At 44.1% G+C, this 16032-nt stretch overlaps 1 protein-coding gene across 2 annotated transcripts in view; it reads right to left on the bottom strand.

Moving 5' to 3' along the window:
- Nucleotides 1–16032, bottom strand: part of ASXL3 (ASXL transcriptional regulator 3) — a 306825-nt gene that overhangs the window by 47548 nt on the left and 243245 nt on the right. For both annotated transcript variants that reach the window (XM_085605686.1, XM_085605685.1), the window contains exon 9: nucleotides 6820–6983. In XM_085605686.1, coding sequence (XP_085461812.1) covers nucleotides 6820–6983 — 164 coding nt within the window. The remainder of the gene's footprint in view (nucleotides 1–6819; nucleotides 6984–16032) is intronic.

Consider the following 16032-nt stretch of genomic DNA (forward strand, 5'->3'; position numbering starts at 1 on the left):
GAGGGGGGGAGAGAGAGAGAGAGAGAGAGAGAGGGAGAGAGAGAGAGAGAGAGAGAGGGAGAGGGAGAGGGAGAGGGAGAGGGAGAGGGAGAGGGAGAGGGAGAGGGAGAGGGAGAGGAAGAGGGAGAGGGAGAGGGAGAGGGAGAGGGAGGGAGGGAGAGAGAGAGAGAGAGAGAGAGAGAGAGAGAGAGAGAGAGAGAGAGAGAGAATTTTAATAAACACAACAGGTCATGGTTAAAGCCAGACCTAATTAGGGGCCCAATTATTAAATAAAGTCTCAAAAGTGCATCCATGTGCTTGCATTAAGTGCAGATATACTGCTTTCATGAGTTCACAATACTTTAAAGAAGTAGGTCAAAAAATAGTACTCCTAGAAAATATTTGTGAACTGCATTTTAGCAAGAGCAAATACTCATGCAAAAAGTTTTGTGTTTGCAAGTTCGCTTTTCCTCAAACCACTTTTTTTCCCAACCCTGGAGGAAGTTTTATGTCTGCCATTGCCAGGAGTACATTTCCAACCTTTCTCAGTATGGTACACTAAGTTAAGAGAAGAGTTGGTGAAAACCCTTAAATCATGCAAGTTAGTAGGTTTGCACAGACTCAAAAGGGCATTCCAACCCTGGAAATGTTGTTTACTATTACCTTCAGCCCCAGTATGTAGATCGGCAGAAACGTGGTAACATAAGAGAATTGCCAGTATTCAAACCCTACTATGGTATGAGCCCTGGCATATTTAGGGAGGCATATTTTAGAGCAATTATATAATGAGATTGCTGCCATAGTTTGTCGACGCATTACATTGCACAAAATGGACAAGTGGATTTTGTTAAAGGACAAGTAGATTTATGAAGCAACCTGCCCCATGGAAAAGTAGATATTTTATTAAATTCCACACCCCTGTCATACCTTGCCAGCAGGCCCTGAGTATTAGCAATACGCCACTGATTAGCTGATTGCTCCGCTACACGCTTGCCTAAAGCATCAATCAGCTTCGACTCTTTATCTGGGGGAGGGGCATCCCCAGATGCTTGAGAATTATCTCTCTTTCTGGCATTTGACACCACTAAAGAGTCAAGTGGTAACTGACCCTTAATAAAAATGGGATCTGTGGGGGAAGATTTATTTTTTTTGTCTACTCTAGGAGTAAGAATTCTAGCATGGACGGGGTCTTTAAAAATATCGTCCGTGTGCCTTAACATACCCTTGAGCATAGGGAGTGTTTGATTAGATGTATGTGATCCTAATGTGTCGAAGAGAAAATCTTCCTCTAAAGCCTCTTTATGCAGAACTTCTATCCGATCCCCACTCAAATGATCTTACATCCAGCTTAAACACATTAGGCCTCAATCAACTGGTGACAGGTCCCACCCACACTGCTGGTCACACCGTAGACCTATTATTCACGAACTCCCCCCAAGTAATGATCGATCAACTACTCCCAATCCTATGTTCTGACCACTATGTAATAAAGTTCCAAATACATGGAATACCGACCCAACTACACCCCACAAAAGAGTCTATACTAAGCAGGCCCTGGAATAAGATAAACATAGAGTCCTTGTCTGCACACTTTGTCCCCCTCTCCCCTTCGGAGCTAGTCCTCCCCAACGAGGCAGCCAAATCTCTTGAACAAGCCATCAGCACGACCCTTGATATAATCGCTCCTAGGAAAAAAGTCAAATGTCCAAACAAACTCTCCCCCTGGTTCACCCCAGACCTAAAAATTGACAAACTTGCCATTAGAAAGCAGAACGTAAATGGAGGCATACAAAAAATGCAACAGACAGGATTATAAAACAACACACAGGCACTATATGGATCATATAGCCACAGCCCAAAAAATATATTTAGGTAACAGAATAAATCAGGCCTCCAACTCTCACGAAGAGCTGTAGAAGATTGTGAAGGAATTCACCAACCCCCCCGCCCCCCTTTTGTAAACCAACGCAGCACGCTTCACAGGAGTGGATTGACTCCCTCTCATCCTTTTTTGTGAACAAAATAAATGACATTCACATACTCTTTCCCCACCCGACCGACACGCTACCAAGAGATAGACACGCCGAAAACTCCCTCTAGCACGCAAACACTCTCAGAGAATTTCGCGTAGTAACCGTGGAAGAAGTATCCTCCAACCTAACTAGGGCTAAATCTAGCTCACCTACTGACCCTGCCTCCTCTCAGATTCTATCCAAAACTGGACCTGCCCTTCTCCCCAATCTGACCAAAATCTTCAATCTTTCGTTATCTCATTCCACTGTACCATCACTCTGGAAAGAGGCCATAGTCAGACCCATCCTAAAAAAGCCTACAGCCGACCCTAAACAGCTCTCCAACTACTGACCAATCTCTCTTCTATCCCTGTTTCGTAAAGTCATGGAATCAATGGTCAATAGCCAACTATACAAACACCTAGAAAGCAATAACCTGCTGGACCCCTCTCAATCGGGGTTCCGGGCTTTTCACAGCACCGAAACGGCCTAACTAGAGATGGTCGATAACATCAGGCTTTCTCTTGATGCCAGACAATCTGCCATCCTGGTCTTACTTGACCTGTCGGTGGCTTTCAACACAATCTCCCATGGCATTCTTTTGGAGCGCCTGTGGGAGCTTGGTGTCGAGGGCCCCGCTCTGAGCTGGCTCAAGAGCTACCTGACGGACCGATCATCCAAGGTCCAATTTGGAGCCTTTACCTCCAGCAGCCAGCTCATTGACAAGGGTGTTCCACAAGGATCCATCCTAAGCCCTACACTCTTTAATTTGTATATGTCTCTCTTAGACAAGATAATCAAAGCCTATGGCTTTGAAACAGTGTCATACGCGGTCGACACACAATTTCTAATTACCCTTGGACCCTATCCTACTGACACTAAACACAGATTCAAGCAATGCATGACGGCCGTTAATGACTGGATGACTAACAATCATCTTCTACTTAACGCAAGTAAAACAGAAATAATGCTCTTTGGTGATGCCCAAAAACTATGGACCAATGACTGGTGGCCGCCCTCTCTTGGACCCTGCCCCTCACCCAAGACGGCAGCCCGCCATCTTGGAGTGATAATAGACAACAAACTCTCCATGTCGGATCACGTTAATAATGTAGTTCGCACCGGCTATGGTCTAATGCGTAGCCTCAGAAAAATCTTTAAATGGGACCCTCTATCCTCTCGCATGCCCCTAGTACAGGGACTAATCATAAGCTGCTTGGACTACGGCAACACATTACTAGCATCCATAAATGAACATCTAACAAAGTTTCAGGTCCTGCAGAACACTGCGGCCTGGCTGGTCCTAAACCTCCCCCACCGCTCGCCCTCGGCTCCCTGTCTGAAGACCCTCCACTGGCTTCCCATCAGAAAGCGCATCAACTTTTAAACTTTGCTGTCTGGTACACAAAACCCTCAACAGTAATGGACCACAATATCTAGCCAAGAAACTGATAAAACATCAACCAGTAAGAACCCTTCGCTCCACCAGTAAACAACTTCTAACTGTGCCTAAGATCCGCACAGTCAAGAACGGTGGCAGATCCTTTTCCAGAACTGCTCCAGTGATATGGGACACATTGCCTTTACATCTCTGCTTGGAAAGCGATCATAAGAAATTTAGCAGATCCCTCAAAACCTGGCTATTTTAGCTCTTGCTTTCAGACTGTTACCCTCCTCCTGTTTTTCTGGTCTCTGAGTATAAGCTAGCGCTATGAGACCTACGGGAGATATATGCGCTTAACAAATACCAAATACATACATGTAGCTCTACCCCATGGTATTCTGCTGCCTCGGCAATAAGCAGTTGGTACGAATGGTTGTCATCAGGTTGTCATCAGGTGGAGATTTCCTGACAGGATAAAGATTTGTATCCTGTGGAGGATCAGTGGTGTAATCTGTCCAAGTATCTGGACGTTGCGCCACGTCCTCATCAGTGTCACCTGTGTCAAGTTGAGGTGGAGGAGACTGACTGGATGTAATGTTTAATGGATCATGTGGTGAAGAGGAAGGAGGAGGAGATGTAAAAGTGTGAAAAGGACTAGTGCCTACACTTTTCTTTTAAAAAGGAATTATATGCGGCTCATCATCATCGGGAAGCTTGTGCTTGGATGGTGGTTTATCATGAATGTATCCTGTATCGGGATGAATATACAGTTTTTTCTGTTTTGGATCCAATCTAATAGGTACAGTGTCTTTATTGGGATCTGGTGAAATTGCAAGCAAGTCTTTGCTTTTTGGCACCAATATTTTCGGAGTCGAGCCGGAAAGTCCTTTTGGTGCTGAAGGTTTCGACTGCAAGGGTTTCTTGAGTTTCAGTGTCGAGGGTTTCGGATCTGAAAATTTGGGTTCGGAATTGATCTTGGCTTTGGAGCTCGAAGGTTTCGGCTCAGAGGTAGGCTTTGGGAGACTCAATCCCAAGCTGGAAGGCTTTTTGGAGTGTTTCGGTTCCGAGCCCGAAGGTGGAGCGTGAGAAACCTCTTCTCGGTGCCGACCTTGGCCTTGAGGTGGCGCCAAAGTCTTAGATTTTTTAGGGAGGGGGGAGAAGGTGTCTTCGGTACTCACGTCCCCTTGTCCCCGTGGCACCTCATCATCTCCGAGGTCAATCTGCACTTCCGAACCGGAGTCGTACGCCGCTGATGCCAGTTCTTCTTCTTCTGCTACTGATACCCCATCTTGTACGGAGTCGTTGTCGAACAGATCCGGTATGACATCCAACCGCTGCATATGAAGGATCGGCAGGCGCCGCAGTCTTGCTCTTTGTGCTCAGGGGACAAGCACAAATTACACACCTGATGTGTCTGTGCGCGGATATTTCGCGTGACACAGAGGACAGATTTTAAATGAGGTCTGTTCCATCGATGAGGAGCCGAACGGACGCGGATGGTCCGGAAGGCTGCCTTCAGATTTTTGGACCGAAATATATCGAGTTTTAATTCGAATCGCAGAGAGAGAAGCGCGTTTGAGAACAATACCGTCAAGGTAGAGAGAAGCACGCACCGAGGGGGAACCAGAGGATTGATTCCGAAGCGGAGTGCAACAATACCCATCAGAATCTTCAAACAGGCATATGGTATCAGAATAAGCCAGGAAACTTCAACATCACTGATTTGTTTCTAGGTCCAAATCGGATCAACAACCTCACAAATGGCACAGGTTACTACTTGCATCGGCCAGGTAAATTTCAGATATAATGACAAAATGAGGAATGGGGTTTTAGGAGGAGAAGGTAGGTGTGAATCCAAATGTGGGACCCATTTGTAAAATCAACAGGATCATAAACTATCAATTGGAGGCTTGTACTTATGCCAATGTTAGTATTTTTTGTTTTACACCAGCAGGTTTGTGCACTTTTTAAACCTTTTTTCCCCAGCCATGTAACTTTCGGGGCATTTAGTTTTAGTACACATACTAAAAGCCTGCATAAGTATATTTTACATTTCTGAGAAATATACTTATCGTCCTTCAGTTGAGCGCACTATTTTAAAATGGGTTGCAATGTTTAGTTATTACTACCCCATTCAGTGTAGAGGTATGAGAGGACGAACGTGGTCTGTAAAGTCAGTGAACTGTCCATGCCTATTCCCTGAGACCTCCTTTATCAAGACAAAGAGGCCTGATGGCATCTACTTAAATCATCTCCATGAGATAAAGGTTACCCTAACTTTATCATGAAGAAACTGGGTTGCTGGTCACAACTAAAAATGCACTATCATCTCTGGCACTGTTTATCACGTGTAACAGAGTGCAATTGTCTAAAAGTAGCATTCATCAATTCAATAAGTTGAATTATGCCGTATAAAATCTCATAGATGGAACAGGAGGCCAACCTTCATCAATAAGCAAGGCTAACTGAAGAGATGCCTTAGGATTATAAACTGTAATAACACATTAACAACTTTTTTTATATAGTGCATAGTACCAGTCTATGGACCATAAATAACAGGTTTTACTGTTTACCAGTTTAATAATACTCCACTGACTAACATTAAATGGATGGAAGGCTGAGTTTCCCTTGCTGGAAACAAACTTTTTACCACAGCGCATAGAAGAGCTCATCAGCGACAGCTCTACTTGCCATGCTACTTTGCCAGCCATTATGACTAGTTTACAAAAATTACAAATTGTACACTGGATCATGTGTTTCTCACATACTATAATTACTGCCTTGCAAGATAGGATTGTCCTCCTGCTGCCAAATTAAGTTTGGGCACTAACAAAACCAAGCATGTACCCAGAGTACTGAAATGGAACGTTTCTCAGGGGTAAGTCAATTACAGACATTTCAAAGGTCTTCCACACCAGTAAGCAGGTCCAGGGGCCAAAATATCTTGCTTTTTGTCACTTGCAAACAAAAAAAACTAAAAAAAAACATAAAACCATGCTTAAGGCTATGCTTTTTTAGGCTACACACCACTGAGCTAGAAGCAGCCTTGGGCAACTATACATCTTTACAGTCAATTCCCTCTAAAATCCATAGAACGATTTTTAATAACATGCAAATGAAAGGTGTAACATTCAATGAATTCTTCTAAGGGTTGACACTGCTATTTTTATGGTTGTGGATCAAGTTAAAAAAAAAATCTAAAATAGTCACTATACTGGACTTTTCACACACATGATTATATTTCAACAAATTCATATTTGAACATCTCTTTCATGTTCCTTGAATCACTTTAATTTGTTTATGAAATGAATAGTCAGTCCCAAACCGAGCTCCACTGACAAACGTGCCACTTTTAGTTTGTTTTCAGGAGCTGGTCGTATTGACTTCTTGCGTAAGTAAAATGAAAAACATTTAAGTGGCAAAAGACCTCATATATTCACCCACCTGCCTGTCTACTTCTGGGAGCAAAAGCAAAAGGTATTGTTGGAAATGTTGCGGTAAAGAGGCAAAAGTATGCTTGTTTATTAAAGCCCTCAGGTTAGTGTTAACCAGAATGGATCCCGGTGTTTCAATGTCAATATCCTCCGCCTTGGTCCATTTCAAATGCCCTAAAAAGGTAGAAACATAAAAGATTAATCAATGCCCTACTTAGGGATTACACAAATGGGTTCTTTAGGATGAACTGATCAGCTGTACATTTATTAAAAAAAGAACTAGCAACAGGATCATTCTATTTCTTTTGCCACTTCTGGCGTACTGGTTTCTGCATGTCAAATAGCATAGTATCACACTGCTCGCAAAATGCTTATTTCATGCTGAACCAGTGCAAGCTCTGAAACAGCAATGTGACATTCTTGTAAAACAATTGTTTTTTTAATAAAAAATACTCCTAAAAGTAAGGTTACAAAGTTTATTACGATGGTCATTTAACATACCTCTTTATAACAGAACCTCATCACCCAACAAATTCATATTCAATTAACAAGAGATCCGCCACAACTAATATTAACTCGTCTATAGTTAATCAGTCAACCCCAAAGGGTTATCCTCGTCATCCATTAACTATTTCATCAACTTTATCTAAAGGCTAAGTAAAAGTCATTTGTTGAAAACATGATTGGTCCACAACTATCCTCAAATCAAATGATGTTAGAAACATAATCTTGTCCTTATTAGGCTTGCAGCAGTCACTGGCATCAAGGGTTGCATTTTTCAAACTAAACCTTATTCACCTTTGGTGTGCAATGTCTTTTTCTTTGGGGGTGGAGAAGTGTAGCAACGTGAACATAAGTATGCACAGGAAAATGTGAACGTGCTATATTGGGAGGTATAACATGATCAGATCAATTTGCTGGAGTCTCCTACCTAAGAGTGTTATCTCACTTTCTGACTTCCCAAGCTGGAAACAACATGCTCATCATGGTGTCTTGCTTGTATTAGAGATGCACAGCTTCTTGATAAATGTATTACAACAATCTGGCTGGTGTGTTTTATAGCAGTTACCTATTCTTATAAGGCTAGCTCTAATAAATAATGGATTGTCTTGCTCTAGTTTTAAAACTGGATATCTTGGATCAAAATTATAGCCATTACATAATTCACTAGTTGACTCTATAAAACTATAATAAACTCTCCTTGGCCTCCTCTCAGTAGAGTGATAAGGACCTGATTTTGAAAATGATTGTCATGGAAAATACACAATTAAAGTAGCAGCGGTGTAAATTTCACCATTGGAGCAATACATTTTGACTAAGAGGTCTGAAAATCAACCACAGTATCTGAACTAGTGCTAAAATACCCAAAGAGCATGCAGTGGCATGGCTGTCCTTAAGGTGCTCTAGGGCAGTCTGCCCTTTTGCCAAACAGGTAGGTTTCCTCAAAGGGAATGCCCAATAATTACACCTGGACGTTCACTGATAAGCCTATGGATCTCAACCATGTGTGGTGCCAGAGCAACACACATGGATCTCAACCATGTGTGGTGCCAGAGCACCACACTTGACCCAATAGCCCTTCAAAGACAATCCGGGGTGTTCCTGTCGGTGCGGATGACAAACCTAGCCGCATCAGCCCATCCTGAATGCTTAAGGCAAAGGACTCCTGTATTTCAGGACTGCTGGTAAGGAGCGAGAGAGAGAGAGCGAGTCTGTCTGTCTTCCAAGGAGGAAGATGTCACTGACGGACATGCAATGTTAGAAGCGGGTTGAAAAAACGATCTACATGAGAGAGAAAATCTTGTGCTCCAGAGTAGAAGGAATGGTTTCTACTCTGGCCATGCATCAACCTCCATATATCTCGCATACCCACTACAGCTTCCACATACTGGGGTAGTGTGTCTGCTTCGACTGGGACCTTTCTAGGTGTGTGTATTCGGTACTACATTTAAGTCTTCACCTTATACAGTCGTGGCCTGTGGCAACTCTGCCAGGAGTTGACTGAGGCTGTGCAATGTATCATTTTGTAATTCAGGTCAGACGTAAGCATTAAATTGCTCAAGAAGTCCCCCCTACGCAGTCTCCCAATGCCACTATGCACCTGCCTAGTGTGTCCGTCCATAGCATGGTCACTATGAATGCCGCTGTCTCTTTTAACTTAGATCACCACTCCTCTGGATCCTGTGGTACAACCCAAGAGGCAGACTTCCGTGTATTTCCTACTGCCCAGTATTGCTCTAACAGTACCTCTCAGATGCATTACTTGCAGATATGCTAGATCTTGGGCATACTTACCTGGCCAGAGCCTTCATCACTAGTCCCCGTTTAATTTTGTGCCCCAGTCCATTAACAGTCAATGCTAAGAATGTAAGTGTGTACTGTCATGGCGATGGATCATACCCCTTTCTCCACTCTCCGTCCTCACATCAGTTTTACGTGTCCCCCCATAGTTCCCTCCCCTTAAGAACATCTTCAACTGGTCAACTTCGTCCCAACTCCCATCCCTCCTCAACACTTACAGTGCCACAGTCCTTGAATGGACCGCCACCCCAATTCAAGGTATTTGGGTTGCCCTCTTGTTCCGCCTTGTGCGTATGGAACCATCAGAAAGGAAGAACTTGACTATGTCCAAACGTGGGCAGCACAGGCGAAGAAAAGAAAATAACTGGGCTGCGCTACTCCAGCTCTCCCCTGTCCTCACCCCAGAATATCAAAGGTCTCAGCAGGACGAACAATAGCTTTTAGTTGACTGTCCTTGCTTGACTGCATCATTCAACCCCAAGTCAGAGTCCTCTCCCTCAGAAGTGGCAGGCTCTTCTCGCAGGGTTTCACACCTGTTATTTGTCTCCATGGAGGCACTCTGTGTGCTCTGTAGAGGCCACTATAGACAAGCATTGTTGGGGTAACTGTGGTCACCTCTGTCTTGGTGTGTCTCACCAATTCCTGCCGCTTCCTGGTGATTGCATCGGATCTCTGGGCGCCGGCACATGTGCCCCCTGTTGGTGGTATCCTGGTCCACACTTTGTATCCCAGTGGATACTCTGCTGACTGGCTCTCCAGGGATGCTCAGTATAACGGTCAGGCAGGCTGCTGCAGTCCCGTCACTATATGGAGTTTGCCCCTCTGGACTCTCCCAGTTGCGGCGTGTTTCCCCAGCACTTGAGCGGCAAAGCATTTTGGGAGGGGGACAGAGTTTAGTCCGGCAGTCTCCCCACCACGCTGTTCAGTACAAGCTCAAAGGGGGATGCTGGATGGGATTCCAGTCTTTGCCCCCGCCTGGTAAGTGTCCGTTTTGGGCCTCCGCTGCCTGCAGAGATTTTTCAGTTTCGCCTGAATTAGGCACGGGGCACACCCTCCAGTTGCTGACTCCCCGGCAAACGCCTCAAGGTTTTTATGCACCCGGGCTAAGGTGGGTGGGTTGATCCCCCTCACACCTCTGTATCTTCTGGGACCTGCTGGGGTTGGGACCACCTTACTACATTGCCTGCCTGAGTGTTCTGCTGCGATAGCCCAGCCTCCGTCTTCTGCCGCAGCCACACTCCAGCGCCTGTTCAGGCCGCCGTCATTTTGCAGCTCACGGCCGCACAATCTCCCAAGAGGTTTCCATGACCTCGTTGCTGTTCCCCACACCCTCGAGTTCCCTTCTTCTTTCAGCTGCGGGAGACCCAGGGGGTGAGGGGATTGACACAGGATAGTTACGCTCTTGCGGGCCTTCGTTGCTCCTGCTCTGCAACTACACAGTTGATTCCACACGCCCCCTTCCCTCCATGCACTTTTGATAATGTTTCTATTCTGCTGTTCAGACACCTATGCGTTTTCCACCTTCACCTAGCATCACTCAATAATAAGGGAAAGATTTATTGTGCTAATGCTAGACCTAAAGTTCGAAGCCACAGACTACCCTTTTTTCCTGTCAATACCTAATCATCTGATGACTTCTGGAGAAGCACATTTTCTGACAACAGTGTCAAACTAAGGAATGAAATTGTTGACAATGAGAATTATTTAATATCTTGCACTTTAATGGAGCTTTTAAGGGATCCTTAGGGATCCTAAGCCTTGGTGATTTGAGACACCATGTTGGGCGGGTGAATTCTCATGTTTATGTAAATTGCACTTTGTAATACTAATGCTATTTATTTATCATGTCAAGTTTTGATAAACATACACATTTGTACCACAGCTTTGAAGTAAATCACTCCTAGGCAAGCCTTAAGTTCAGCATGCACCAGTTTAGTGACACTAAGCTTGTCCAGGAACCTTTTGGGTGTCAAGGGTCTCACTGGTGTACAAGTATAACACATCCATCTTATTTCCATGTTAGAAGACCTATGTTATACAGTTGAAAAAACCCAAACTGGTTTGTGTAGCGTAACTTATTCCTAGGTAAGCCTGCTGGTGTTGGATCCCACGGCCTGAAGAAATCCCTCCCATCTTTCTTCCATATGGCTTTCTTACAATTACCCTATCACTGGTTAAATCTGGAGATCAGAAAAGTTTCCAGATTCATCCCTGCTCCAATCCTTTGTAGATTAGAACTACATCTACTCTTTCACAATCCTGACTGTAAAGAGAAATACACCAAGGTAGTCAGTAATGCTGTAAAACTCTCCTTAAAGTCTTGCAGCAATTTTAGCACACAAATGCCTTGTCCACCACTCATGTTGTTGGAAAATACTGTACATGCTTTTCAGGATTACTATTTTGCCACCACAAGTGATAGGCACAGAACGTTTTAGTTGGATTTTAGCATCCACATGATCATTAGATTTGTGCCACTATTTTGCTAGGTGCCTTGTATTTGCTTTTAAAGCATAGAACACAGGTGTAAAATTGTGCGCCATTTCTTTCTGTTTCCCAGGTTCAGTGAAGCCTGCTATTAGTTGTGGTTTTCATTCCCATTTAATGACATAATAAAGCTCCAGCACTACCTACCTCTTGGATCACATCACATTTAGTAAGTTCCTAAATTCCATATTTTTGCCCCATTACTGGGGTACAAACTATGTGGTGGGAACATCTATCTTGAGATTTTTGAATCAGAGGTACAATTTAGACTAATTTGGATAAACTGAATAACAAGTGAGCACCCAGTCAAACACATTAGCTCCTTTATAGGCTGTCTGATGGACTTGTAAAGTCGACTCAAGGGATGCAAAATAGCCAATTTGCGATCAAGTTTGTGCATTTGTTACCACCCCTGTCCACAGATTAAAGCCACCCAGAATTACATATTTACAACTCTCTTTGTAACATTCAAAATTTCACAGAAAATGTTTTCAAAGGCCTGTCTCTCAGCTGTAGGTGCTAAGATGATGACAACCAAGCAGAAGGTAGTACCCGTCTACCAATCAAGCTTACAAAGTCCAGAAATGGACAGCAATATGCCTTTTGATGAGAAAATCCTTCCAAAATAGATAAATGCCACATTTCCCTCATTAATAGAAGTCTGAGTTTGAATAATGGTTTTCAGATGGGTAATGGGAAGGGCAACTGTACCCAGAGCTAATCATTCTGAAATGCACTTTGGCTGGAGGTAGGTGGATGACAATTACAATAAAGAGGGTCTTAAGGAATTAACAATGCACTGTCTAAACCTCTATCACAAAGAAGTAAATATTTGTTTGCTCTTTTAAAGGAGTGCTTAGCGACTCTACGCCTAGCTTAGGAAGTGCTTTCCAAAGAAATCTGGGAACATACGTTTCCATTGGAGGCCCACACAGGCCGCATTTAGGAGACCACATCTATAAAACAGAGGGCTAAAAATCAGTAAAAAAACATGAGACAAGATGGCCTCATTAGGAGTTGCCCAGAATAATCCATCTGATTTCCCCACCCTGAGATTATGATCGGAGGGTTCAGGTAATTAAAGCCTCAGGGAAATAATGAGATTATACATTGTTAGGGATAACTTTTGGGAATTAGTGTTTTGTGCCAATTCCAGCTTGTTTTGCACAAATAATTCACACCCTTTAATTTTGTTACATTTTGTAATCCACATGGGGTTGGTAACTATTATCACTTCTCTGTGGCCCTCTCTGTTGTACTGATTATGTATAGATTATGAGGATGACCTATTTACCAACCGAGTTTTCAAAGTCCAAACCTGGACAGTAGTAAGCTAATAGGAAAATGTTACTTACCCTGTAAGCATCTGCTCGTGGCATGTAGTGCTGCAGATTCGTATGCTCTGCATACTCCTGCCATTTAGTGTTGGGCTCGGATGTGTGCATGTTGTTTTTCTTCTAAGAAGTCTTTCGAGTCACAAGGTAGAGTGACTCCTCCTTTTGGTGATAATACACATGGGCATCTACTCCATTGTTAGATGGTTTTCCCGCACAGTGGGTGAGGATGGCGTGATAAGTAAAGAGATGGCCATGCATAAGAGGAAAAAAAGATATCAGAAAATACCACAACAGCCACAGGCCTCCAAGGAGGAGGGGGGCGCATGTGAATCTACAGCACTACATGCCAAGAACAGATGCTTACAGGGTTAAGTAACATATTCTGTTCAAGGCATGTGTGGCTGTACATACACATGCTTTGCAGAGACTGTAAAGCAGTCCTCCCCAAAAGAGGTGGCTAGCTTGAGGGTGTTGCAGTGGTTTGAAAAGTGTATTAGCTTGTTGGCGGGCTGGAACATCCACACAGTAGTGTTTTGTGAAAGTATGTGCTGTAGACTACATAGCTGCTTTGCATATATCAGCTATTGGGATGCTCCCAAGTAAGGCCATAGAGGCTTTTTTCTTTCGAGTAGAGTGTGCTGTAGGAGGAGCGGGTAGAATTCTCTTGGCTTTAGCATTAACATGTCTGAATGCATTTAGCTATCCATCTGGCCATACCAGACTTAGATATAGCCTTCTCTTTATGAGGTTGAGAGAAAGTCACAAAACATTGTTGTGTCTTTCTAAAAGTCTTAGGGCCTGATTATGAGTTTGGAGGTGTGGGAGCTGCCAGCACGCCAACGCCATGCTCCCACACCGCCAAACTCGACTGCCTGCCGGATTACAAGTTTTAATCTGGGCGGGCGGTCATGCGGCGGCCAGCCCACTGTGCTGCCTTTTTTAAAATACTCACAGGAGAGCCAACTAACGGCAGCACTGTGGGACAGCTACAGCACGTTCCAGCATGGCATGGACTGTAAAGTCCATGCCGTGTAGGAACTGGGGGTGCAGAAAGACAGGGGGGTATGCCATATGCCCCCCTGCATGTACCTCCAAGTACCGAGGCACCAGGCGGCCATGGAGGGCTCCTTAAGTTTCCTCACCACCACCCTTTTCATGGCGGGCCCCCCACCATGAAAAGGAGGACAGTGAGGAAACTCGTAATATGCTTGGCTGTGCCGCAGCGGCACCACCAGGCATATTGTGGCTTCAGACCGCTGCATCCCTGCCAGCTGTTGCAGAGCTTCTTCGCAGGTCCGACCTCCCCCAACCGCCACTGCGAATTTGGCACTCCCATGGACTGCCAAAATCGTAATCAGGCTCTTATTCCCATCAATGTAGTACAAAATTGCTAGTTTTACATCCATCGTATGGAAAGCCTGTTCCGCAACAGAGTCTGTTTGGGGGTATAAAAAAAACAAAACAGGTAGGTCGATAATTGAGACAGTACCTCAGGTAAGGATTTGTGGTTGGTGCAGAGAACAACCCTATCCTATGTATCTGGAGAAAAGATTCTTCTTCTAGGGTTAATGCTTGAAGCTCACTGACATTTCTGAATGAGGTAATAGCAATTGGAAATGGCACCTTCCATGTGAGGAATTGAATGGGGCAAGTGTGAAAAGGCTCAAATGGAGGGTTTCATGAGGGTGCTGGTGGAACCCGAGAGGAATCACTTTTTTGAGACGTTCAATGAAGGCTTTATCAACTGGTATTTGGAAGAGAGAACTGTGTTTATTTTGAAGATATGCAGGTACTGCAGCTAGATATAAGTGTATGGAGGTAAAGGCTAGCCCAGACATTTGTAAGTGAAGCAAGTAATAAACAATGTTTTGTACTGTAGCTCTGAAATGGTCAATTTCTTTTGAGTGACAGTAGCAGACAAACATTTTCCATTTGGCCGTTGTCCCCCCCTTGTTTATGAAGATAGAACACAGCTGTCATATTGTCCGTATGGACAAGGACAACCTTGCCTATCAGGTGAGGCAGGAAGGTTTTCAATGCTAGGTGAGCAGATAGAAGCTCCAGGTAGTTTATGTGGAGACCCTGGTATTTGATCTCCCACAAACCCTGTAAGTCAGATTCTGCAGTGTGCTCTCCATTCAAAGAGTGAGTTGTCAGTTGTAACAATGGTTTGCAGAACAGGGTTGAGGAAAGGCCACTTCTGCTAAAGGTTGTTGGTGTTCCACTACACCAGAGAGCAATGTGTGGTGACCGATCAACTAGAGTGTCCCAATGACCCTCTGTCTGAGACCACTCTTGCGCTATACATTCCTGTAACGGACTGGCTATGTAGGAGGCCATCATGCCCAAGAGATGCATGACCATCTTAACTGTGAGCTGTTGATCTGGTTGAAACAAGGAAATTAGTGCCTGAAAAGAGTAAGGGCCAGATGCATAAAGGCCCTGTTTTGCGAGTTCCTAATTGTTGCGATTCGCAATTAGGAAATCGCAAAACCGAATACATGAAAGTGTGTTTGACACTTTTAGCAATTCCTAGGTGATCGCAAATGACCTACCTCATGAATATTAATGAGATAGGTCACAATTTGCAATCGCCTAGGAATCGCACAAATCACAGGGATGGTGGCCTGCAGTGCTCAGCAGACCACCATGTCAGTGATTGCTTTTTAATAAAGCAATTCTTTTTTTAATTTTAATGCAGCCCAAAATGGGATGCGTTTCAAAAAACAAAATGAAATGTTTTCTTTTCATTTTTTAGGAGCAGGCAGTGGTCCGTTAGGATTCGCTATTTGGAAGGGACGCCCTAAACACGCCCCTTACAAATAGCGAATCGCAAACCCATTTTGCGATTCGGTAATGGATTACCAAATCGCAAAATTGGGTTTGCTGCATCAGAAATACATATTCTGCGAATCGGCCCGTTTGCGAGGAGAAAAATGCATGACGCATCTGGCCCTAAATCCTTGCTGAATTGGGATAGGCTAGGCATACCTGTGTTGAGAATAGCCTCTAGATAAGGCTGGATCTGTAGGGGTTGGAGTTGAGATTTGGTGGCATTGATGGTAAACCTCAAGCAAAGAAGTAGATCTATTGTGGCT

Source organism: Triturus cristatus, chromosome 5_1 (genome assembly GCF_964204655.1).
Source record: "Triturus cristatus chromosome 5_1, aTriCri1.1, whole genome shotgun sequence".
In the NCBI taxonomy this organism is placed as follows: domain Eukaryota; kingdom Metazoa; phylum Chordata; class Amphibia; order Caudata; family Salamandridae; genus Triturus; species Triturus cristatus.